At 34.5% G+C, this 27,150-nt stretch overlaps 2 protein-coding genes and 1 pseudogene across 2 annotated transcripts in view; 2 read left to right on the forward strand and 1 right to left on the reverse strand.

Moving 5' to 3' along the window:
- LOC140048552 (beta-arrestin-1-like) overlaps window positions 1–16,162 on the forward strand; it is a 45,409-nt gene extending 29,247 nt beyond the window's left edge. Inside the window, exons 5-13 of the mRNA XM_072093295.1 lie at window positions 1,276–1,517; window positions 2,080–2,179; window positions 2,523–2,686; window positions 3,328–3,488; window positions 3,915–4,064; window positions 5,742–5,825; window positions 8,401–8,501; window positions 8,983–9,043; window positions 12,626–16,162. Coding sequence (XP_071949396.1) covers window positions 1,276–1,517; window positions 2,080–2,179; window positions 2,523–2,686; window positions 3,328–3,488; window positions 3,915–4,064; window positions 5,742–5,825; window positions 8,401–8,501; window positions 8,983–9,043; window positions 12,626–12,725 — 1,163 coding nt within the window. The 3' untranslated portion in view covers window positions 12,726–16,162. The remainder of the gene's footprint in view (window positions 1–1,275; window positions 1,518–2,079; window positions 2,180–2,522; window positions 2,687–3,327; window positions 3,489–3,914; window positions 4,065–5,741; window positions 5,826–8,400; window positions 8,502–8,982; window positions 9,044–12,625) is intronic.
- On the reverse strand, window positions 1,009–1,126 carry LOC140050628 (5S ribosomal RNA; annotated as a pseudogene).
- Window positions 16,163–17,879: 1,717 nt separating the features above from the next.
- On the forward strand, window positions 17,880–27,082 carry LOC140049040 (uncharacterized). The gene is made up of 16 exons (XM_072093850.1): window positions 17,880–18,269; window positions 18,591–18,730; window positions 19,254–19,330; window positions 19,640–19,941; window positions 20,659–20,748; window positions 21,010–21,195; window positions 21,482–21,568; window positions 21,721–21,894; window positions 22,183–22,300; window positions 22,905–23,015; window positions 23,295–23,498; window positions 23,948–24,039; window positions 24,346–24,468; window positions 24,651–24,754; window positions 25,067–25,210; window positions 25,359–27,082. The coding sequence occupies exons 1-16, from the start codon at window positions 17,990–17,992 to the stop codon at window positions 25,506–25,508; spliced, it is 2,382 nt and encodes a 793-aa protein (XP_071949951.1). The 5' UTR covers window positions 17,880–17,989; the 3' UTR covers window positions 25,509–27,082.
- Window positions 27,083–27,150: the final 68 nt, after the last annotated feature.

The raw sequence follows: 27,150 nt of genomic DNA on the forward strand, positions 1-27,150 counted from the left end.
ACACTCTATACACCTGCGTCAATATTTTTATTATCTTTCTTTTTTTGCATTTTATATTTAAAAAAAATAAGAAATTATTGGTTCGTTTTTGTAAGAACAGTTAATAAAACAAATCATACTTTATTTTCTTTTCTTTTTCTTTATTATTGAATCCATGTAAAAGATGTAAAACATGGGTAGTGTGTTCTAACTGTATCATTTATGCAAATCTAAATTATTTAAATAATTACAGAAGAACCACTTTGTTTGGGACACTCCAATTCAGGAGACATCCCTATCAAGTGGAGAAGGAAAAAAATAATGTTTACCACTATAACCAATCCCTATTTATTTTATTTTATTTTATTTATTTAATCGAAACCAACAGCGATAATTACCGCCACTAACAGGTTTGATACAAACAAAGCCAGGACTGTTTAAAGCACCTTGATTGGTCCTAACATTGATCAAGGGCTTCTCTCGTCCAGTGCCCACCTTGACCAGAGGTCTGAGGCAGATACTAGATGCAGGGGCTGCCATAAGAGTCAGCAGTGCTGATTTCAGTTAATAAAACAAATCATACTTTATTTTCTTTTCTTTTTCTTTATTATTGAATCCATGTAAAAGATGTAAAACATGGGTAGTGTGTTCTAACTGTATCATTTATGCAAATCTAAATTATTTAAATAATTACAGAAGAACCACTTTGTTTGGGACACTCCAATTCAGGAGACATCCCTATCAAGTGGAGAAGGAAAAAAATAATGTTTACCACTATAACCAATCCCTATTTATTTTATTTTATTTTATTTATTTAATCGAAACCAACAGCGATAATTACCGCCACTAACAGGTTTGATACAAACAAAGCCAGGACTGTTTAAAGCACCTTGATTGGTCCTAACATTGATCAAGGGCTTCTCTCGTCCAGTGCCCACCTTGACCAGAGGTCTGAGGCAGATACTAGATGCAGGGGCTGCCATAAGAGTCAGCAGTGCTGATTTCAAATGCCTAACGGGACCCCAGCTTTGTATACAGCACCCGTTATTCCCAGATGGTCTCCCATCCAAGCTCTAACCAGGCCCAACATCGCTTAACTTCGGTGATCTGACGAGAACCGGTGTTTCAACGTGGTAAAGCCGTATTAATTATAGGACACCCTTATTAAGGGAACACTTTTGGGTCCCAAATTTCTACTTATAATTTGTTTTAAATTAATTAGTAAAAGAATTTGAATGCTACTTTACCCATGTGATCTCATTCTATTTGAATTAATCAAGCAATTGTTGTTTCTAGATGGTGTGGTACTCGTAGATCATGAATATTTAAAAGATCGCAAAGTATTTGCCCACGTGTTAGCAGCATTCCGATATGGCAGAGAAGACCTTGATGTTCTCGGTCTCACATTTCGTAAAGATTTATTCCTAGCCTCCATGCAGGTGTACCCACCGATTCCAGATGAACAGAAACCTTTGACACGCTTACAAGAACGACTGATTAAGAAGCTGGGCGCGAGCGCGTACCCGTTTTGTTTTCAGGTAAGGAAGATTTTGCCGTGTATATTCAAGACTGTGTGTCTTTTTATTTAGCTTACATGGATTTTAAGCATTATTATCTTAAAATGACATACTGTAGATTTACACAAAAAAACGTTTAAACTGATTATTATTATTATCATTTTTCTTTTCTTGTAAAGTTCCAAAAAACACTACCAAATAATATACAAGGTTATAAATACATAACAATCTAATTATAGTAACTAATCAATAGGAAATATACCACACCCTTTTCCTTCCACTTTTCAAGTTTTCTAATGTAGTTTAAAACCTTGTTAGTATAATTCTGATCATTTTGATACCCCATTTGTGTGGACAGGTGTAGTTGGCAAAAAATTGTATAGGAACAAACGTACAAATGCTATTTCTTATCCTATAAATATTTGCTTGCGTATTGCATTAATAATTTGTAAGTCACTTAATAAAAAAATCCCTATAATCACCTCAAAACCATTCAGAGATACACATACAGTATCTGGATTGAACAATGTAAATAAATTGTTTTAGCTGTTTTTATTTAATACACTCAATTCTCAATTAACAGTTACCACAGAACTCACCATCATCGGTAACATTGCAACCAGCACCAGGTGACACCGGCAAACCTTGTGGTGTTGATTACGAACTCAAAACATATGTTGCAGGTACTAATTTTTTAAATTATCCTTTACCATATCAAAGACTAAAAATATATTGCGCATAAAAACTGCGGAACTGTACATCAATTATTAGAGTACTGCTATCTAATTATTTTCATTTATAGCTCTGTCTACACTATCAAAGTTTATGTAATGTTCCCATATATATAGACATGATGACGTCATATCACTACCATATCTGGGCATATCACTACCATATTTGGGCACATAGCACTTTTTTTTGTCAAACTAATTTGATAGTGTAGACAGAGCTTTAGGCATTTTTATATATTTAAACATCACTAGTTGATACAGTCTTTTATCTTCATAATCGGCTTTTTATTGACAGAAACAATAGACGATAAACCGCATAAGAGAAATTCTGTAAGTTTGGCAATCCGTAAAGTAACGTATGCCCCGGACAAGACAGGACCACAGCCTACCGCGGAGGAGAGCAAAGAGTTTATAATGAGCCCGGCACCTCTTCACCTCGAATGCTCATTAGATAAAGAGGTAAGTACTATAGAACCTCTATTAAGGGGACACCTTCTGGACCCAACAAAGTGCCTCCTTTTAGTGCTGTCACCTATAGGAGTTCACTTTAGTGTTAAAATATTCATTTCATGGGAAATTGTCCTCTAAATAGGAGTGCCCTCTAAATAGGTTTGTCCCCTAAATAGGAGTGCCCTCTAAATAGGGTTGTCCCCTAAATAATAGGGGTGTAATCTAATAGGGTGTCTCCTAAATAATAGGAATGATCCCTGAATAATAGGGGTGTCTCCTAAATAATAGGAGTGTCCCCTAAATAGGAGTGCCCTTTAAATAGGGGTGTCCCCTAAATAGGAGTGCCCTCTAAATAGCGGTGTCCCCTAAATAATAGAAATGATCCCTGAATAATAGGAGTGTCCCCTAAATAGGAGTGTCACCTAAATAGGAGTGCCCTCTAAATAGGAGTGTCCCCTAAATAGGAGTCTCCCCTAAATTGGAGTGCCCTCTAAATAGCGGTGTCCCAAAAGAGGGGTTCTATTGTATTGTAATGAAAAGCAACTGTTTGCAGGTACAACATTTTTAGCTTATGGGTAAAGAAGATTTTTCAAGTGAAGGTTTCGCAATGTTTACATGACCCAAATTAAATGAGCAGTCTTATCTTTTAGATGTATTATCATGGGGAAAGCATTGCTGTAAATGTTCAAATTACTAACAATTCAAATAAAACGGTGAAGAAGATTCGTATAGCGGTACGCCAGTTTGCGGACATCTGCCTCTTCTCAACTGCGCAATATAAATGCCCAGTAGCTGTCTTTGAAACAGAGTCGTGAGTTTGGTGTTGTTTCTATCTGTTATCAACATTTTATTAAAGATGTATTGTCCCCCAAAAACATGAAAAATTACTTTAAATAAGCCTTAATTATAAATGTTACATAATTATAACTAAAAACCATTGTCTGACAGATAATTAAGTATTTATTTTTTTTTTTTTTAAGTAAATAATTTTTTTTTTGTCAAAGTGAATAAGAATAATGACATTAAAATGGCATATTAAAAACAAATTTGAAAAAAAAAACTGTTTAGGGGGAAAATATATCTTTAATTTTAATCGATGACAATATTCTAACTTCTGAAGTCTATAAATAACTGTATATAATAGAAAGAATAATGTACATTACAGAAACCAATTATACTAGAGACTAGATTTATTAATATATCCTTGAAATAATTAATATTCACAATTGTTTTATAGTGCATCTGATGGCTTACCTATCAAACCAAGTCAGACGTTGTCTAAAGTGTTTTATATCACTCCACTGTTGGATGACAATAGAGACAAACGTGGCCTAGCATTGGATGGAAAACTAAAACACGAGGATACAAACTTAGCATCATCAACCATGTAAGTATGTTGCGCCCTCACACGTTTCCGAATGTGTTTACTGCAATAACTTATTTCAAGGTGCTTTAAACAGTCCTGGCTTTGTTTGTATCAAACCTGTTAGTGGCGGTAATTATCGTTGTTGGTTTCGATTGAATAAAATAAAAAAAAACTAGATTTGAACTCGTCACTCCGGACGAGTTAGGTTATCCGCAGTCCTAAAGCCACGTGCACGTCATACGTTAAAATATTGCGCGCATAAAAACGATTATGCCATTGAAAAAATGTGAGTGCGCTCTCTATTTTGTGTCACGTCAAAGTGTATACGGTATACACTATATACCGTATACGTACTACATACAGTTCAGAATAGGTGAAAATAAGTGACCAAAGTTATTGATGCTTTTGCACATGATGACGTCATAACAATTTTTAAAATGGTGAATCATGCGAAAGATAATTGATTGACATAGACAATATAAAGAAATGGAGGGCAATGGAATACGGATAAGTGGAGATGCGCTCTATTAAATGTGATGAGCTATACGAAAGAGAAAAAAATCCTATATTTTATATTCGAGTGGCCATACGATGACGTCACCATGTCCGGTTAGCCATATCGATACATGATTTGATATCTACAACTCATTTACTTCCAGAATCTGAAATTTTAAAAATGTTCACCTCGTAGTTTACAATCTATGACTGTTTTAAAAAAGGCATAATTTTGACGAATTTTTGAACTTTTTCATCAAAAACGCGCGCAAATTGTTCAATTCTACGTGCTCGTATGACGTGATTTGAAGTCGAAATTGATTGAAAATTGGTAAATTTACTAGAAAATGCTGAAAAAACAAAAATCAAGCAAAAAAAAGATGTTTTTGCGCTAAGTGCGCACGCGCGCGTAAAAAAATTGGGCACCCGTGGGAAATTTTGAAATGCTCAAAATGACCTGAAACGCGTAGAAAGTTGATTAGAAATTGATTTTACGCATTTTGAAATTTTAAACTCACGTGCACGCGTAACTTTATCTGAAACATGCCATTTTTAATCCATAGAAAGTTTGCGCATGATATGACTTAAATTTTCACCAAGTTTCAATACAAAATGACTTTTAGTTTTTAATCTATGATCAATCATTGAAATTCATAAAATCGCGCGTAACTTACGCTGCGCGACTCTAAAGTAAAAAAACGAACGTCCTGCACATCTACCGCTAGAGGTCAATATTATGACAAAGTTACAAAATCTTATGTTGGCCAGAATTAGAGATATGCGTGCAACAAAATTCGTGGAAAGAAAGAAGAAAATAGAAAAAAAAGAAAAAAAAAAAGAAAAAAAAAAAAAAGATCCTGACAATAACAAGGGGTTATCCGCCAAGTGCGGATAACCAATTTAAACAATATATAAAAATGCCTTAAGCTCTGTCTACACTATCAACCTTGATGTGACATAAAAATGTGATGTTCCCAAATATTGACATGATGATGTCATATCACTTCCATATTTGGGCATATCACTACCATATTTGGACACATCACACTAGTTTGATAGTGGAGACAGAGCTTAAGGCATATAAATAAACATTGTGTGTGTATGTGAGATATCCAAAACATTTTGCTAAATAATTGCGAAAACAGGTTAGTATTTACTGCAGTAGAACAGAAGCAAGAATTAAAATATGTTTTTATTTTTTAGATTGCGGGAAGAAAGCCATAAAGAAAATCTTGGAATAATAGTACAATATAAAGTTAAGGTGAAACTAGTAGTGGCATATGGAGGGTACGTATGAAGATGCTGCTCTTGGTTGTCATAGGAACATGCTTCTCTTATAGTGCTAAGCCTTTCTCTTTGTAGCTCACACACCCCTGGTGTAACCAGGCCTATAATCATCAATATCTCAAGAGATCTCTGATGAAATACTGAATTTTCTTGTACTTGCAAATTTCACAATATGAGCACCTCCATTTTATAATTACACTATCATATTACATGTATTCAATTATCCAAGACATGATTTATTATTAAACATTAATTGGAATTTAGGCTGAATGATAAATAAGTGAACTATAAATATGTATGTACACATATAAATTCATAACAAAATAAATCATAGCAGGCCTCGAATTTGGGGATTTTAGGGGCAAGGCCATTTGGCCTCCGGTTTTCATTGATTTTAGGGGCACCAAGGCCAAATGGGAGGGCACCAAGGCCATTTGTTTTAAATCAAAGGGGCACCAAGGCCAAAATCAAAAAATATTTCAATAACTAGGCCAAAATTTAAAAATAGCTTGTTTCCGGTTGAGGGTGGAATTTTTTTCCAAAAAAAAAAAAAAATTCTACCCGCAAAATGTTTTGAAGATTTCCCCCTATTCATCAGATCGCGGAGTAGTAGTAGGACTGTCTACAATACATCTTTTTGTATTTCATATAAATATTACGTGTATTTACGATCCATATAAATAATAAATAGGTACGATGTTCAGCGTTTATAGTTTACCGTCCTGTGTTGAATGTTTCGTTTAGTTTCAAATAATGCGATAAAAAGGCATGTGAAGCCAACCAAGTAAGGCCCGGAACAGGTATAACAAGAATATTTCTTACAAAAAACGCTGCTCGCTTATTGTTATTGCTAAGGTCAAGTCTGGGGGTCACTTCATCACGCCTAGATACTTCAAGTATCCTATTACAAACAAAAACTTCAATGGACTGTTTTGATAATAATTCAATGATTATCTGACAGCGAATTATATCATGGGACTCATAAATACCAGAATGCTTTGGGATTTGTCGTTAGACTCTTTTCTCAGCCGTTTTTGGATTCAACAGGTGGTACCAATAAATTATAGTGGAGTTTCCATTTTAACAAAAATGTCAAAGTGTAGTACTATAAAGCTGCTTGATTTCATCTAATGAATGAGTCATCTCGTGTGACGTAGCGGGCTAGAGCAGCAGCGTGAAAACCCTTAATAACAGCAAGCTACTCAGCCTTACTTAGCTAGCAGCCGACGGAGAAAACATGATACAAAAACAATTTGTTTGTAGGCCTTACCTACAACTATTCATACACAGAGTGTTAACCACGGTAAAAATCAAGCCAATGACATTATGTAGTAGAATATAAATTATAGTTATTTTCCGAGTTTCGATTTCTGAAGCTTTTTTGTTAGTATAACCCATATGTATAAGAATTCAAAACACGGACGGACACCGACCCCTTTCTCTCTCTCTGTTCAGCCCAAAGATACTATAGCGCCACGATCTTTGGTTCAGCCTTCGGCACGTGTATTCTGGACTATACCATTTCCTTGAATTCGGTAAAAACGCGTTTGGTAATTTAGTGTACGACGTTGTTAAACAAGATTTTTCGATGATCTGTCTGCTGGATTGAGGTGGGTGCGATAAAATATAAATATGATATACTTCCAACGATCTTCGGTTTGAGGTGCAGGTTTAACTTTGGTGCTAAAGGTAAACACCCCTAATTTTACACGTATAATGGACTACACCATGCAGGAACGCACATGGTATTTTCTTCTCAGAGGGTGCGTGTACGTCAAAAGGAATTGTTTTTCCAACGATCCGATCCTTCGCGCGTACTCTCACACACGACATTGTGAGTTAGTGTGTGAAATTTCTTATCAGAGGGTGCGTGTGCGTCAAATAGAATTGTTTTCCCAATGCATTGAATATTTGAATTGCGTGTGTTCGACCGGATCGGCGGCGGGAGGATAGGCTAGGCTAGCTAGGAGTGCATGTAATTTTTTTTATCGAAGGCGGCTAGCTCGATTATTGTGCGACTTTAATACTTTCAGTAACCTCCGATCGAGGAACGTTTTTAGCTTGATTATTAAAAGTTTACACCCCTGTATTTTAATGTACTATCTATACCATGATTTACCACGCACGGCGGCCGGGATGATATTGTTTTGGTTACCCTATTGCAATGTTCGATGTTTTGTTTACTGTTTGTGTGTACAGTATTAATAAATGCGTTTATGGAAATCCCCTTGCAACGAAGACAGGCGATAGTTTTGCGTCTCGTCCGAGTCGTGTAAACAAATCTTCTTGACATTATTTTCTATCTAATTCAGTGGTTTTTATTGTGGTAAAACTCGGGAAGGGCACTCGCGGCCAACGCAAAAAAAAGGGCAGGCCAGTAGTGGCCGTGGGTGCTATTTATTTTCGAGGGCATTGAGGCCAACTGGGAGGGCACCGACGGCACTGGCCGCGGTGGCCGCGGTAAAATTCGAGGCCTGTCATAGCTCACTAAATAAATCACACATAAAATAACATTTTTGTATGTTAATATATATGAAGTTTGCTCAATAATAGTACTGTATATTATTTTTTATAGTGATTTGTCTGTTGAGTTGCCATTTACACTCAGTCATCCGAAGCCTCAAGAAGAATTTGAAAAACCAGTGCCGACAGCTACTGATGAAACAGAGACACCAGGTATTTAGGCCTATTGTCAATGATTCGCTCTGTCTACACTATTAAACTAGTTTGACAAAAAAAAGTGTGGTGTACCCAAATTTGGTAATGATATGACATCATCATGTCCATATATGGGATATACAGTATGGGCACATCACATTTTTTGTCACATAAAGTTTGATAGTGTAGATAGAGCTTTAACATAAATCAATCCAAGGATGTTGTTTCTCAAAAATAAATAGATATCAAAAATAAATAATTTAATTTTAGCCGTCAACAACATGGTTGCTTTCCAATCCGAAGATCCAGAGAGCATTTGTAACCAAGGTTGTAACTCACAACTCTTTTTACTACATTCCGTTATCCTCAAATGAATCTATATATCTATATAATAATCTATATAAGCATAATATAGTTTATCCATCCTATAATTGGTAACTTTCTTGCTGCTAGTGCTAGATGTATGTGAAATAAAATTTAAATATTTTGCTTTTTTCAGATACAAGCAAAGAGCAGGAAGTGCCCCCTCTTGATGCAAACCTCATTCAATTCGACTCCAGGTTTGTAAATCATTTAAAATCTATTTTAACCTTCTTTCAAAATGTTTCAGAGGACGTCTTCAGGCTTAGTTAATAAAGTATAACAAATAGTTTTTACAGAGATTTTGTTTTAAGAAAATTGTGTTGATAATCGTTAATTTGAACTTGTCCTGCCTCCTTATTTTCTTTTAAGCCCTGTCTACACTATCAAACTAGTTTGGGAAAAAAATGTGATCAAATATGGTAGTGATATGACATCATCATGTCCATATGTGCACATCACTTTTTTGTTTACAAAGTTTGATAGTGTAGACAGAGCGTTAAGCATGGTATATACTAATTTGGTCAATCCTGAATGTATTGTGAAATTGATTCTGTTCTTTTTATTTTATTTGATATAATCTTCATAAATTTTAATGAAATGCGATTGATCTAATGTGTAGCAGTTTGTGCATCCCATTTGAGAAAGGTTAAATCTTTAAAGCACTGTCGACAGACATGTGACAAAATAATGTAATGTGCCCATATATGGACATGATGATGTCATATCACAACCATATTTAAGCATATCACTACCATATTTGGGCACATCACATTTTTTTGTCAAACTAGTTTGATAGTGTGGACAGAGCTTTAGTTATAGCATGTTTAACCCTTTTTCTTTTACTAATGGTATACTTTTCTCTATTTGAAATTGTTGTTAACCTGATCATATGTAGGCATGATCCTAATAAAAGAGCAAATAAATATTGCGTTGGAAAGACGATGTCATGTGGCATGATATCTAACAGGTAGATTATTGTTGCATGTTGCTGTTCTTCGTGTACATTTTCTTTGTATAGGATAATATTAATTGGAATATTGTAATATCTCGACAAAAAGTTTATTGTAAAAAACAAGCACAGATGATATTACATTCTTTGTCTGCACAAAAACCACGCCCTTGCCTTTTAGATTAAAGGTAAAGTCCTTTACTCATTTTGAACGTAGGGGTGAGCTGTTCAGAGCTCATTGTACTAAGCATTGGCATGATACGGTAACCAGTTTGTTTCCACTCCACCTTATTCACCCTAGTATTTTTCAACCAGGTACTCATTTACAGCTGAGTGGACTGGCAGTTCTTATCAGGACTTGAACCCAAGTCTTTATGAATCAAATCTAGAGAACCTTATTGTGATTTATTCCTTTCCCGACATGTGACTATTTATCACTCACAGAAATCATGCACTCAACTTTCTGATTTAATATCTGAAAATGAAATAGATTGAGTAGATGTCACACACACTTTGTTAATGTCATTCTACAGTTGCAATGGATTGTGCTCAATGTTGTACACTTCTCCACATAATTGTATTTTGAGAACGTTTGTTGGCTTGTCCTAATGTATTAGCAACACAATGCTATATTATTAGGAACACATGTTGTGGATAGTGTGTATTTATTGTGAACAACAGCTGAAAATAAAAATGTTAGGTGGTGAGGGGGCTGAGAGATGTTGGGTGGTGGTGGTTGGGGGAAGGAATGACAAACAGTATTAACACAAATGTTGTATTGGCTAGACTTATTAATGTAGGATTTCCATACAGTAGATTTGCTACAGTATCTAAGGCCACTACAGACACACCTGTCATCATAACAATGTTTGCATGCTATGCTATAACATTGTCATTACTTTTTCAACACTGATCATCATTGTCACAGTCAATATTTCCGTATTTAAAACTCACTTTATTTGAGGACACAAATAGACACAAATGTTGCTTAAATGTTCAGATGTTGTTTCTTGGTAAGTGGTAAATTTAAACACATTTTTCTTGTGTTAAAATTGTCACATAAATGAGTAATGTTTGTCAGACCAAATTGGCGCACAGTTTTATGATCATATATTGTATTGATAGTACTACAGTAATTTAAATGAGTTTTATTTTATCAAAGAAACATAAAGAGATTGGATCACTGTCATAGTACATTCATGTTACATCTTGTTTATAACAATTGCACATTTGTATTATTTGTGGTAGTGGAATGGACTTTCTGGGTATGGTGTGACAAAAATATCATGGTTGAAAAGGGTATGGTGTGCCAACCAATATTATGGTTGAAAAGGGTATGGTGTGCCAACCAATATCATGGTTGAAAAGGGTGTGGTGTGCCAAAAATATCATGGTTGAAAAGGGTATGATGTGCCAACCAATATCATGGTTGAAAAGGGTATGGTGTGCCAACCAATATCATGGTTGAAAAGGGTATGTTGTGCCAACCAATGTTATGGTTGAAAAGGGTATGGTGTGCCAACCAATATCATGGTTGAAAAGGGTGTGGTGTGCCAAAAATATCATGGTTGAAAAGGGTATGATGTGCCAACCAATATCATGGTTGAAAAGGGTATGGTGTGCCAACCAATATCATGGTTGAAAAGGGTATGATGTGCCAACCAATATCATGGTTGAAAAGGGTATGGTGTGCCAAAAATATCATGGTTGAAAAGGGTATGGTGTGCCAACCAATATTATGGTTGAAAAGGGTATGTTGTGCCAACCAATGTTATGGTTGAAAAGGGTATGGTGTGCCAACCAATATCATGGTTGAAAAGGGTGTGGTGTGCCAAAAATATCATGGTTGAAAAGGGTATGATGTGCCAACCAATATCATGGTTGAAAAGGGTATGGTGTGCCAACCAATATCATGGTTGAAAAGGGTATGATGTGCCAACCAATATCATGGTTGAAAAGGGTATGGTGTGCCAACCAATATCATGGTTGAAAAATCTATGGTGTGCCAACCAATATGGGTAAAACGATTATGGTGTGACAAACAATATCATGGTTGAAAAGGGTATAGTGTGCCAATCAATATCATGGTTAAAAAGGGTATGTTGTGCCAACCAATATCATGGTTGAAAAGGGTATGGTGTGCCAACCAATATCATGTCTGAAAACTAGGTTGTGGTGTGCCAACCAATATCATGGTTGAAAACTAGTGTGTGGTGTGCCAACCAATATCATGGTTGAAAAGGGTGTGGTGTGCCAACCAATATCATGGTTGAAAAGGGTGTGGTGTGCCAACCAATATCATGGTTGAAAAGGGTGTGGTGTGCCAACCAATATCATGGTTGAAAAGGGTATGGTGTGCCAATCAATATCATGGCTAAAAAGGGTATGGTGTGCCAATCAATATCATGGTTGAAAAGGAGATGGTGTGCCAACCAATATCATGGTTGAAAAGGGTATGGTGTGCCAACCAATATGGGTGAAACAATTATGGTGTGACAAACAATATCTTGGTTGAAAAGGGTATAGTATGCTAACCAATATCATGGTTGAAAAGGGTATGGTGTGCCAACCAATATCATGGTTGAAACGGGTATGGTGTGCCAACCAATATCATGGTTGAAACGGGTATGGTGTGCCAACCAATATTATGGTTGAAACGGGTATGGTGTGCCAACCAATATCATGGTTGAAAAGGGTATGGTGTGCCAACCAAGATCATGGTTAAAAAGGTTATGGTGTGCCAACCAATGGTATGGTTGAAAAGGGTATGGTGTGCCAAACAATATCATGTTTCATCATCAGCGAACTAATCTGTACTTTTTTTTTCTAGCATGGAACCAACTCGGCATGACGAGGATGATGATTTAATCTTTGAAGATTTTGCCCGTCTTCGTTTGAAAGGCGTCGAGGGAGAGGGAACCGAAGCTTAAAGTTGTTTAGCGTGAATGACCGCACATTTCACAAATATTATTATATACAAGCTTACACTAATATTGTCTAGTGTCAACTTTAACTTAATTTTAAAGATTTTAAAATTCAATGTTTCAGTGATAGTTTGTGCGTTTTAATGGTTATGTCATAGTTCACAGTGATGTCATATGTGATGTCATAGATGAGGCTACATGTGATGTCATGGTTCATGGGTGATGTCATAATGTAATATGGGATGTAATCAATATGTCATGATGATGTCAATGTTTATGTTATAAATTATATAATTTTGTATGTTGTAATGTCATTTTTTATGTCATAATTTGAAGCAGAGATGATGTCATAAATTGTTGTGACATCATCTGTGACATCATCATGATGTCATAATCTTGACATCTAGGTGCTGTAAGTAACAAGCTTCTATTTTTATACCTGAAAGGTAATTGTTGGAGATTACAAATATGAATTTACTGTTCTACAATTATTTCAGTAGGAAATATAATAACAATTTAAATCTCAATATTCAATCGCCGATAAGATTTTAAATTTTACCATTGCAGATACTTTTTAAATTTGTTTTTGCAATAATATATATATATGTTATTTTCATATTTACAACCTAGTGATTAACCATAGAATTTTCAAATATTATTTTTTAGATACAACTTCATAAATATAGTTTAAAAGTTCAAAAACATAATGACATGATTTATTTTTAGATAAGATAAAGCAACGATTAGGATCAAATGTCGCCTGTAGGGTTTATATTTTCTTAGGCCTATGAGAGTGTTTCAATAAAGGTGCATTAATATATGTATATTAAATGTTTACAAATCCCAGCATATCATGTATAGGTGTGGACAAGCTCTTTAAATTGAGTGAATTACTGTTGGACGAAATATTAATCATATTAAATTATTGATCATGAATAGGACCATTGGGATCACCTTGATTGGATATTGTGATCAAAATGGTGGTTTGTGATAGCATCTGTTTACTGTGATCATCAGCGTTTACTGCGATGTATGCACTGTAGTAAATGATTTCTTTAAATTTGTATTTTATATTTACTTAATAATCAAACAACTGGTTGTCTTTATTTGTGATCACTATAACAAAGTAATCATGACTTGTTGTGATCGCTGTGATCATTCATTGTGCATTAAATTAATCATAGTGTGTTATTCATCGTATGTGATCACTTATGGGTTTTCTGATCAGGGTCTGATAATATTGCCCCTTATTAGGTTGTACCTTGTGGTTCTCTAATAGGATTTCTCCTGACGTTGATGTTTCTTACTAAGGTTGCCTCTCAATAGCAGCGCCTCCTTATATGGTTGTCACATGATAAAGGGTGTTTTGTGATAGAGGTGTCCCTTAATAGGGCTGTCCCTTAATAGAGGTGTTCACAAATGTATAGCCTGCTATTCTGCACAAGTTCACAGTGTCATGGCTTATCATTATTTATTCCTATGTTTTTGTACTTTTTAGATAGGGTGCTATCAAAGAGATTATATAATTTACTAGAGAGTGATCCATATATCACAACTCAAAAACAGCTGTCATTTTGGGTACCTCCTTTGAAACACTAGGTCTACCTCTAGTAAATTATATAAGCTCTTTAGATGCAATTGACCATTCCTATGTGATGTTAGATAAGTTGTTAATGTTTGTTTTCAATTTTAAGTGTTGGCAGGAAATTATATTTGCATCCGACTTCTAAATGTTGTAATTTAATGACAATTATGTTGAGCATAAACTGAATCTCTCTGGCAATTTTGTGAAAGCACTCACATTCAACAACGTTTGTAAATTCCGTTTTAAATTTATTCCATAATTATTTCCCGTTAAATAAATTACTAACAGTATTTTATTTTGTAGAGAGTGGTTGGGATTTTCCTGTTTTAACATATCATATTTAAACCATAAACTTATTATTTACTTTATTACTATAAGATCAAAAGCAAATTACTACTTATTTGAGAAATTTTAATTAATATTCTTTTCCTTACCAAATTTATTTGCTGTTATTGGCCATAAGTTGGCATAGGTATCAATTATTACTGAGCTTTGATGTGTGACTCAGAATTATGTAAATTATGCATTATGTAATTTTTCCACGTCATCTCCCGGCTCTGTAAAATTGATTTACATTTTTACAATGACCAAAAAGGATTCAAATATAAATGTATGTGATAGAATCAACCAAATTGGGTCCTGTGACTTGATAACAAGTTGACAAATCAAACATGTTAATAGTACATTCATATGATGACATAGTTTGTTGTAAAACCAAAAGCATCTTCTGCACAATAATATATTGCCATGTGTTCTACTTTTTTTGGTCACTATTGTCAATACTATCATAATCATCATAAACAACATTTATTTCCAAAAATAGTGGCATCATCTAGAAAGCAGTATGCTTGTGTCAAGGATGCCAGTGTCAAGGATGCCATTTACAAAACAGATGAAGCGAACAACAAAAATATATCACAGATATATATAAATAAAACAAAACTAAATATTATTGGGTAATCTAAAAATTACTATACTATCTATCACTGGTGTTCATCCCATTTATTGATATTACAAACAAATGTATCTTTTCTCATATCATTTTAGTGTAATTTACGTATTAGAACATTGTATAATATGAATAGTATCCTTTATCATTTAAATTAGTACACTGTTATTATATTACCATATGCTGTTAATATTAAATTAATGGTTATATTAGTATAAAATGTATCGTGTATTTATGAGGGAAAATATCATGTATTATAATACCATATTGTTTCCACATGTGGGATTTTAACATAAAAATCTCATAGAATTGGATAATGATTTGAGTAAACTAAACTGAACCTAAGAAACTGCAAGGCATGTATCATGTTATTTTGTCACTGTTGCCCAAGTTGTCTCCAAAATTAGAAAATTTTGCGAAAACAGAGTAAAACTGCTGAGTTAATATTGGAATCATAAAACAAAACTAATTGAAAAAAAATCTATAAGAAATATCTATTAACCAATGAAATTGCTGGTTTACTCCACCCAGTTGTTTTTGCAAAAATGACGAAAGCTCATTTAAGTTTGAGTCTCTGATGAAGCAAAGTAGCATGAACAGTGTGGACACCCACTAAAGAACTTATTTTTACATTCTGAAGTCTGATAGAGTCTTGCCTATGCCAAGTGTAATTAAAACACAGGCAAATATATTTAACTATTCCCATACTACCTGTCTGTATGGTATATTATTATTACTAAATTCATTCTAAATATTTAAGAAAGAAATTCCTTCTACTTCTGTGTTTGTAGAGTAACTGCTGAATCACTGCATTGTATTTAATTGTATGTAACCTGTCAAGCAACTACAAGTGAATTAGTAGCTATATTTGCATTAAGTTTGTGTTTGTGGTATTAAATTGTAGCGTACTGGCAATTGAATGACATGTTTTTTATTTTGTTTTCTATTCAAATATTGCAAAAAAACATTTGTTTAAAGCCCATAGACTCAAAATATATGACAATTACATTTTCTTTACTAAAGAAAGGATTGCTGACAAACGAACAAGCAAAAAACAATCTCATGCAGTATTTTTCACCTTTTGCGCGCCATAGGTTATAATTTCTGCTCGTGGCATGCTCCATAATTTTACAGGTAACAGAGGTTCATTTACAGGTTTATTTTTTCAAACATAATGGCTGTTTATAGTAAAATTTTACCTAAGTTAAATAGCCGTAAAATTCAATTCAGTTCTGTATAATAATAATATATCAAAGAATGTATTGATATTCATTATACTGTATTTGTATAATTTAATCAATACCTTTTATTAAATAGTACAAACCTTCCAAATATGGAAAAAGTAACGCTTGAGTAAGCAACTAATCGGCAGTTGTCCAATCATCATCAACGTTATTGAGCTACATGGTTAAATTTTGACGCAAAAACAGCGTTTGCATACTCGAAAAGAAGACAACACGTTAGCTAGCCCAGCCTTTATTTGAAATTAAATATCTAATAATAACATGTAAAAATTAGCTATTTTTACATTATATGTATAAGGTAAGCGAGTTTATAGTTAGGGTAACTAATGTAACGATTTGAAGGTTTTTATAAGCGGCATTATGTTCAATTTTTAAACATCTTTTTAGGCCATCATCCAGACCATGGCATGGTGGTGGAGGTATACCTCCATGATGATCAGACAGAGTCAAGAGCCGAGAAAATCAGGCTTTAGGCTAGTTTAGTTAGAAGAAAGAATAGAAAATAAATGGAGGGAGCAACAGCCTGCTGCTCTCTGGTCTGTGCGATGTGCTAATAATAGTTGTAGGCCTAGCCTGTTTAGATTTATGATGCTAATTTTAAATGTTTACTTCATTAAATCATCACAGTTTCTAGGCCTACGTTTTACTTCTTTCTTCTTTTAGTTAGGCTAAATTGAATCTAACTTAAAAATGTTTCAATCTACAATAATATTGTTTAGTACACTGAGCTAGGCCTACCTATTTAAATAATCTAGTAAGGCAATCTTGTCTAGGCCTAACTTGTAGGCTTCTTGATAAAAAATGTCTATATGATATGATACATTATTTAATCTATAATTTTTCTATAATGATAAACAGACACAGCCAGTACCAAACAAGACAACAACAAAATATAGACATAAACAAAGAATCCTGCCTACCAAAACAGAAACATAATATTAATCCACCATCTTCCTTTTCTGTGTGAAAAATCTATCATTGTATCATTTTTATTACCTTATAATTTCAGTATGAGTTCCAACAATACAAACACCTCTGATGCTATTTCAACTTCAGTTAGCAGTGATGTTTTGTCCGAGAATGTATTAAAGCTGAACCATGGAGATGGGCCGAAAGTTTTGGTACAACCTGCCAACCCTCCGATGCCTGTGATTTCTCCTGAAGCATTAGGAATTACAAATATTTCTCATATGACAAGTATGCAGGTAATGATTAAATCATGTTCATTCAGACATTATTTATTTGAATTTTGTGTGAACATTTTGTGCTAACTGAGTGTATAGACAAATATACAATTATATAATTATAACAATAATAATAATAAAAATAGTTAATATTTTAACTACTTGAGTCTCATCCCACAGGCCCCGCTCTGTTTTATTTCTTTACAATTATTTTGTAATTTAGTAATAAATCCAAAAATTGTTAGGTAGTTACTGTTTTTAAAAAAAATTTAAATCAATTTTTCTTTCAGGAGAAAGATAAGCAGAGCATGGCAGCTCGTACCTTCCTTCCCGGACCGATTGTCACAGGGGTCAAAGATCAAATCAACATGTCGCGTACCTGTACCATCACTGCCAGTAGCACTCTACCTTCAGCTATCAGTTTGCCCGTGCAAGTTGCTCCAAACATTCAACATTTTCCCACCAACATCTCAGTACCTAGTAGTATCGCCATGCCATTTGTTAGTCACATGGCACAGAAAGGAAAAGATGAACCAAGGATAGCGCCCCCTACAAGTCATGCACCGATAGTCACACATCATAAAAGAGGTGGGTGTTTTGAATTACCAGGATGTTATTAGACCTAAAAATAATTTAAAATATAACATAATACTACACACTATAATGCTTGGTTCTGAATGTTATGCCCTAAAGGCATTCAAATTGAGTGATAGATTAAAAAATGTAAAGCTCTGACTACACTATCAAACTAGTTTGACAAAAAAAGTGTGATGTGCCCAAATATGGTAGTGATATGACATTATCATGTCCACATATGGCACATGACATTTTTGATAGTGTAAGACAGAGCTTAAGTTTTAATGAAAATTATATGTTTAATTACTAACAAACCTGTATTTATTTTTTTAGAATTAAAAGCAAACATTAGTGGTATTCCGTTAAGAGCTACCCAAGCAGTTCCAGTTGTGGCTACATCAGTACCAGCAACAGCCAAGTCTAGTGCTACAACTGCCCTGTTGCAAACCAGTTCTATTGCCACTCAGCTTCAGGTAAAGACCACTATAATATTAGACAGTGCTTTTAGCAACATTGCCCATGGCCTAGCCTTTGACATCTGATGGAAGCGGCCAGTATATAAATATTATTAGTTACACCCTGCTTGTTCATGAAATACGGGAAATATCTACGTTCTGGTTCCATATTCCATATAAGCCCTTTATTTTCATCCATTTTGACCTCCACCTATCACAACAACAATAAGGAGCTTTCGACGATTACGATTAGCATTTTTTACGGACCGTCAAATATGGGTTCATATTCGATGGTTGAAATCACAACTACGCTTGCGCTCAACGATAAAAATACAATATAATACATAAACAACACACGCATAGAAACATCAAACAGGTAATACGGGATATATTACCCTTCTGATCCGCTTGACTGAGTAAATGGGCGTAATACGGAATTATATCTCATAATATTGACCAATCGGATTACAGTAAGAGATAAATAAATATCTCCCCATTCAATTCATATATTCATTGTATTGTAAATTTAATTTTTTTTTAGAACACAAGTTCTCTTATTCCAATGAGGAGCACTTCAGGAACCAAAAGCAGTCTGCAGAGTATTCAAGATTTGAACAGGTCAGTACACAATATGCTAATGATGATGGGCTTAATTAACATGTGATGAATAATTCAGTAGATTTACACATATTTACATACTTAATAGTACTTGGCAAATATTTTATATAAAGCTCTGTCAACACTTTCAAATAATGATGTCATATAAACACTATCAATGTAGTTTGACAAAAAAATGTGGTAGTGATATGCTCAAATATGGTGGTGATATGCCATCATCATATCCAAATATATCATATTTTTTGTCACAATAAGTTTAATAGTGTTTGATGTTTAATGAATTTTAATTGTTTTTGTTAATTAAAATAGACAAGTCTATTCACAAGCATTGAAGGTATCAACTACCCCACCACCATCAGCCATTGACAGTCGAACTGAGTCTAAACTTGCAGCTAAAATACAGATAAAAAGCGAACCAAAACTGGACGATAGCAAAGTTAGCGGTAAAGGAGATGCGACGCCCAAATTGAACTGGCCAATCCAAACAAGCAAGTCATTTTCAACAAAACACAATGTGTTTGGAGTCGCACGTGGTATTGTGTCGTCAACTGCCATACCGATTACTTACATCAGTAAGCCTGTCTCTGCTAGAAGTAACATCACCAATTCAAGTAAGTATATGTCTCCAATTAATGGGCACACCTCAGGATATAAATCCTCTTTTGGGGATTTAGAGGGCTATCCCCGGTACCATACAAAATGATTGTGATGTTTTTTGGGTTTTTTTTATCTGTTTTTGTTCATGTATGGTATGGTATTGAAATAAAAATCAAAGATTGTTGCTTGTGATTTGGTCATTGTGCCTAACCAAGACATTTCTAAATTATATACAGTATATATGTTTCACCGCTGCCACCATGTAGTGAATTTATTTTAGTTGGTTCCAAGCTTTCTCAGGCGTATATATATATTTCCACGCGACGTACACTGCTGTCACTGAATGATAACTCATACAAAAAGTATATTTAACTCAACTAGAACTTTTATTCCTTGTAATTCGATTAATACATCTTTCTACCACTACCAGTCAAGCCTTAATATTTTCTTTATCATCTTTCCGTTTATCTACTCTGATCTTATTCTCTCTTCTCCCCCTAATATCTATTACATTCCACTTTTATACTGGACATGCAAATTTTAGGCTTCAGAGGAGGATAACATTTTCCCTCCAAAATTTATACGATTTTGATTGGCTAATAATATAAGGCGGACCTGGTCTAAAGCATCCTTCTCTAAACACAGAGAATCACAACATTTAATATGACAATATACATTATATACAACTACTGAAGAATTAACCCCGAAAATCTGTTTTTGTGTTTTCGTAGGTTCGTCACATGTTGTTGTAGGCCAGCCTGCAACATGCACCGGTGGCATCAACACAACTACTTCAGTTCCTATACCGATTGGAGTAGCATGTAAGTTGTAAATATGTTCATCATAATTGTTCAACAAATCAACTTTTTTATGCTCTAGTCGTCTAGTTCCCTCTGAAAAATCAAATGTTCATCTGACAATTGACAGGCTCTCATGCTGGAGAACGGTGCAGTGTAAATGGTTCCTCTGAATTTTCTTAGGATATTTTTATAGACTGTTTTTGTGTGTACAGCACTTATAAACATTGTATTAGGCGCTATAAACGACAATTATTATAAAGAAATCTATATATGTTCTTATAGCTAAAATTCTCCAGCAAGCACCTGTCCCCAGACAACATGGCGGCTTTCCACCAGACAGTCAACCGATATTTTTAGCTGGACCCCGCCAACCTGTGAGTGCCGTCCATGGCGCAGTACCTGGAGGTCACCCAAGAGTAACTATACCGCCTCAATATCCTTACTACCTTTACCCAGGTGATGGTTCATGTAAGTTGAACATTTTCAGTTTTTATATTTTTGCTTCTGGAATTTATGTAACACTATCTTTGTACAGTAGAACCACTCCTTTGAGGACATACCTCTATTTAGGGGACACAACCTATTAAGGGGACATTTTGGTCCCAAACGTGTCCTTTTAATTGAGGTTCTACTCTATGTCAATATTTGAAATGACATCCCCTTTCATATTTTACTTGCAAGATTGAAAAATAATGTCCATTATTTTTAAGTTATGTTATGTACGGTATGTTGCATAATATTCATCCTATTTTAGTCCCCAGATACCAACCACCAATGTCATCATATGTTGGGCATAGTTTTACACCAATCACAAATGCAGGAGTTCGGCAACAGCTGAATGGTATGTATTTTTAAAAAAAATTGGTTTTTCAGCACAATACATAAATATCTGTTACAAGATTCTAGGTCCAAATCCTGTAAGATTCTTTTTTTTCAAACATTTCATTATGTAATCTATTTATGTAAATTATCTTAAATAAAAATTTGTTTCAGTGAATCCTCAAATATCTTTGCAACCCACTTCAAATACAGGGGCTGCAGCAACAGTTGCAGCGGTTGCACGTGCAGCTACGGTTGCTGGAGGTCCAGTCAGACTAGGCCCATTGGTTGCAGATCTCCGAACAGCTGGATCACCATATACCATACCTCCATTGACGTCGACAGAAGGTAGTTTGCAGTTATATTTTTAGAAATTATAGAATAAGTACCAACCCTTTAGATTTTTTGTATGTTGACTTTCAGGTCAAATTTTGTTGACCTTTGAACTTTGCCACCATATTACCCTTTAAAAAATGTCAATAGCTGAAGTTGTTACAGTAAAAATAAAACAGACACTACCAAACTATGATATGGCATCATCTTCTCTTCAGAAGTCTTCAAATCAAATAGATGAAATGAATAAATCTCAGAAGCTTCAAATAGTTACATTTTCTTTAAACAATTTTTTTGTTTCAGGTGATGTTGTAACAGGTGGTATGTTTGCTGGTAATGTGTCATCTCCAAGCAATCAAACTTTGCCGAATCCAGGTTCCTCTCCAAGGCCAAGTATTTTGAGGAAAAGACATAATGATGGGTGAGTGCTTTATTATTGAAGAAGAAACACAAAACATATATGGAGGCTTTCATTGAACTTTACAGGGTGGAAGAGATTTACCCATCAAGATAATAGTGAAGACTCATTTAAGTACAGTTTAACCCCTCTGGGATGCCTCTTTTGAAGGGACACCCCTATTAACAGTGATTTAGGGGGGGTTTTTGCAAGAAAAGGGAACAATCTTCATTCAAGTCACTGGGTTGTCAAAGGCCTTTGTGAAAAAGTGGTCAGGTTGAAACCTTACCAACCATACTGGTGGCTACGGCCCTGCCTGTAATGTAGCCACAAGAAATAAAATGGTATGATTTTCGCAAGAAAATGGAATAATCTCTTTTCAAGCCACTGGGTTGTCAAAGGCATCTGTTAAAGAGTGGTCAGGTTGAAACCTTACCTACCATACTGGTGGCCCTGATTAAAGGGACACTTTCCCATGACATGAATGAGTTGAAATATGTTTTAACGCTACAGTCAATCCTATTGAGTGGACACTTGGTCGATTCCTCAGTTTGAAAGTGTCCCTTTAGTAGTAGTTGGTTCTACAGTATTTCATAATATACAATCGGTTTTTTTTTTTTTATTTCAGAAATATTGCATCTGTACGTAAACCCTTATTCCAGAATCCCTCAGGAGCTGAACCAGCCAGCCCAAGTTCAAAGGTCGAAATTCAAAGGCAAACCACATCTCCAAAACAAAGGTAGTATTACTTTTACTAAACGTATATCATGGTGTAAGAGGTAGATTCACAACAAATATAGTATTCATATTAATATTCATTTTGTAATACAGTAGAACCTGTATTACCACTTTGTTATGTCCCAAAGGTGTCCCCTGAATAGAGGTTACCTGTAGTGTTAAAACACATACTTCACCCTGTTCGTTTCATGGGAATTGTTCCCTGATTAGGAGTGGTTCTATTTTATGTAAAGATCTAATGGGTTAAATGTAACTCTTTTGAACATTATGCTTTCTTTAGTGAATCACTATCAAGCAGTCAGCAGTCCATAGAGAGTTCTGTATCAGAAACAAACAATGCTCAGTCAATGTTGATAAAAATCAAACAAGAAAAGAAGGAAAATGACGTGCCATCAATGTTATCCAGTCTACAAGATTCATTACATCTGCCGGAAAGAAACGAAGAACCATCACCAAGGAAACGCCAACGTAAACAACAACACAAGTAAGACGATATTTGTAGCTTTGCTCGATATTTTGAAATGATTGAAGATGCAGAGAAACCATTTCACCATTCTGTTCTCCAGTATTTATTTATTTATACTGGGTAACCTCTTTAGTCGAAGACTGGTCTCCCAGTAGAGGACCCAGTTATGATCAGTGGCTGTGTGTGTGTACTAGTACACCGGGGTAACCCCTTACTCATCTCGAAAGATGTACTAGTTCTTTAAAGTGCGTGCAAGCTAGATGTGTACACTGGACCAACAGTTTATAGTCCTTATCCAAGAAGTTCTTTCATCCAGAACCATTGCGCAAGTGAGCCTTGAACCCTTGGCTACGTAATTACGGTTTACTGTCTTAACTTTTTGGCCACTCACTACAATTGTTAAGACATTTTATATTATTAGAATTAGTTAAAATGTCCATTTTTTTTTTCTTTTTGTCATCTTGTAGAATTGCTTCCCAGCAGATGTTGGATGATAAATCCACAGATGACGAGACCGAAACCAAAAAAGATACGACGCCAACGAAAAAAGAAAAAAAACGTAAGTTATGATGTGTTCTATTTCAAGTAGTGGAGCTGTAGCTTGGTGGTCAACATTCTTGCATTCCAATCACAAGGTCCAGTGTCCAATCCTGACTTCATTTCCTAAGCCTCAAATAAGCACAATAAATTATTAAATAATTTATCCATCCTGTAATTGGTGAGTTACTCGCTGTTGGATGCATATGAAATATAAAAAAAAACTATGATTTCTATCGTGCCCAGTGTAATTTAAACTAATTAACAATATTTTTTACTTTTTTGTATGTCAGCCTATTTATAACACATTATTATTATTACCTTATAGAGCGAAAAATGAAATTAGTTCAGTACATAAAACGGTCGTCATTGAAACTACTTGATAGCTACCACCAGACGTGGAAACCAACACATAATCACTTTCAGCGTTACTCAGATGTGAAAGCTAAAGGTTGGTTACATTATTCAATATCATTTATGTTATGCAGTATCTTGTTGATTTGAGTCAAAAATATGAATTACTGCAGTTACTGCAGGAGCTACATTTATTATTGCAATAACATTTTAGCTAGTTTCAATGTAGTATTTTAAAATGTTTTATTGGTAAATATTTTGTTTCTGTTTTTGTTTCAGAGGAAAAGAGAACGGGAATACACGAGATAGCCAACCAAAGAGGCATCATTAAAAAAACGGATGGATGGAAGATAAAACATGTTGGACATCAACTTACAGATATGGTGATTATTTTATTTCCATCCGTTTCATTAGAAGAAAGAAAGAATTTTGTACTTCATACGCATCCAACATTGACTAACTTGCCAATTACAGGATGGATAAACTATTTCATAATTTATCATGCTTATAAACTAAGTATCATTTGAGGCTTAGGGAGTGGAATTGAAAGAGTCACTGGCATTAGGTCAGGATTGAACCCTACACCTTTAGATTGGAAAGGCAACCTTGTTAACCACCACTGAAATTATATTCACCGTTAAGTGACAGTTTTTCATAAAACATTGGCAACTATAATTTGCCGCCTTTTTTTTCAGATTGATCAAGAACAGGAAGTATACGATGAGATGCAAGCCATCAAAGCAGGAATGGGTCGTCAGCTAACGGAGAACATTGAGGGCAGTGTTATCGATAAGTCACTCATTGAAACGGAAACTAATCGTATTTACGAACTCATCCAGGTAAAATTGTTTATTTGCCTTTTTGATTCAAATTATATAATTTCAATCCATCAGGTAGTAAACCCTCTATCAGATAATGACCTGACCTTACCATAATCCTTTTATGTTATAAAACTTACTAATAAAAGAAATATTTGATTTTCAAAAGGGTAATATTCAGAGAAGCAAGTATGTTTTAGAACACATTGAGGAAACAAAGACGATTATGGGAAGACTACTGGACCACAAACCAAAGGTTGTTAGTATCATAAAAAAACATGCTAATAAAAGACATGCTAAGAAGAAGCATGCTACATAGCGAGTGTTAGCGAAGTAAGCAGCTTGTCACACACATTGCTGGAGTGTAGCATGACATATGGAAAACAACAAACAAGAAAATCAATTTAAAATTTAAGAAGCATGCTTCATAGCAAGTGTTAGGAACGTAAGGGGCTTGCCACACACATTTGCTGGAGCGTAGAATGGCATATGAAAATTACAACAAATAAGAAAAGCAGTATATTTCAATTTCGAAGAAGTAGCATGCTACATAGCATTATCTTGCTGGCGAAGTAAGATATGTGTGGCAAGAAAAGAACAGGGTGATGATGTGACATAACAACCCAGGTGCTGTACTACAGTATAAGTATTATGTAGCATGGCCACAAACACAGTGTAGCATGCTACAAACTACAGATAATACTATAATAAGTATTTATTAACAATTTGTTATGGCATCTTCATCACTACCAAATCAAATACTTGAGTGTAACTTATACAGTTGCATCCCTAATACCAAACACCCTTGGACTGGTTAATATGTCTGGTTTTCTGAGAAGTCTGGAAGCTTTATGGACCATCCTCATAAAATAATTGTGAAGGAAAGTTTCAGTTTTCAGAGATATTTGGAAAGTCACATGTATGGCACGCTACCAGGGAAAAATTATGCGAAGGAAAGATTGCGTCCGATATTATACTATTGTACATTCACACAGATAAGTAAACAGGGCAATTTTTGGTCAATTATTTTCTTTTTGGTTTTTAACTGTTAAAATCCATCTGAAAAATTGTGTAAATAGTTTGTGCAAAGTATTTCACATTGTAAATAAAAGTGGATAACATTTTAACTGGGAGGAAGAAAGGTTTGAAGTCACCGTGTATTTCAACCCGCGTGTTTCCTTATAAATATTACTATAAAAAACAGCAAATAATTGAATAAGTCAAAATAATTCCATTTCAGACGAATTTTGGTGTTTTTTTATGCGATACAATTATGAAATTATTGATTATTATCTTTGATTGAATATCCCAATAAATTTATTAACAAAAATTATTAGAAAAAGTCCTGAATGCTTACTAAATAGTAGTGTATTTATTTCCTTCATATCTGAACGTATGAAGGAGGACCACTCCTTTTTATTTGCTACTGTAAAGATTTGCAGCAGTGCTTGTAAACTTTATTATTAACCTGATGCCAAATGTTGTTGAATTACAAGGCCAAAGGGTACAAAACCAAACTTAGGCTCTGTCCACACTATCAAACTAGTTTGACAAAAAAGTGTGATGTGCCTAAATATGGTAGTGATATGACATCATCATGTCCATATAGGTACATCACATTTTGTTGTCACATAATGTTTGATAATGTAGAGAGATCTTTATTCACTTAGTTTTCATTGATGATTGATATGGGAGGGTATATAAAAATATTGGTGCTCAGGTATATTTGTGTTCCAATCTAAAATTCCTTATTTTGCAAGCGAGTTTTTATATGCAGTACAGTATTGCCTCCAATTAATTTTGAAATATTTATTTTAGGCTTTCTGTACTAAAATTACCCCAACAAAAGATTGATGTGAATTTTTAGTTTGTATAATTTTTTTTCAATATAATAAAACTGTAGAATTCAGATGACTTTATTGGAATTATTGACTTTGTGTTGTGTGAAAATGTATTCTCAT

This window comes from Antedon mediterranea, chromosome 5, assembly GCF_964355755.1.
Source record: "Antedon mediterranea chromosome 5, ecAntMedi1.1, whole genome shotgun sequence".
NCBI classification, from domain to species: Eukaryota; Metazoa; Echinodermata; class Crinoidea; order Comatulida; family Antedonidae; genus Antedon; species Antedon mediterranea.

Coding starts and splice junctions, on each gene's coding strand:
- LOC140049040 (XM_072093850.1), top strand. CDS start 17,990: ATGGCAGCTCGTACCTTCCTTCCCGGACCGATTGTCACAGGGGTCAAA. Junction 18,731..19,253: donor CTATTGCCACTCAGCTTCAG/GTAAAGACCACT, acceptor ATTTTTTTTTAG/AACACAAGTTCTCTTATTCC. Junction 24,040..24,345: donor AACGAAAAAAGAAAAAAAAC/GTAAGTTATGAT, acceptor ATTACCTTATAG/AGCGAAAAATGAAATTAGTT.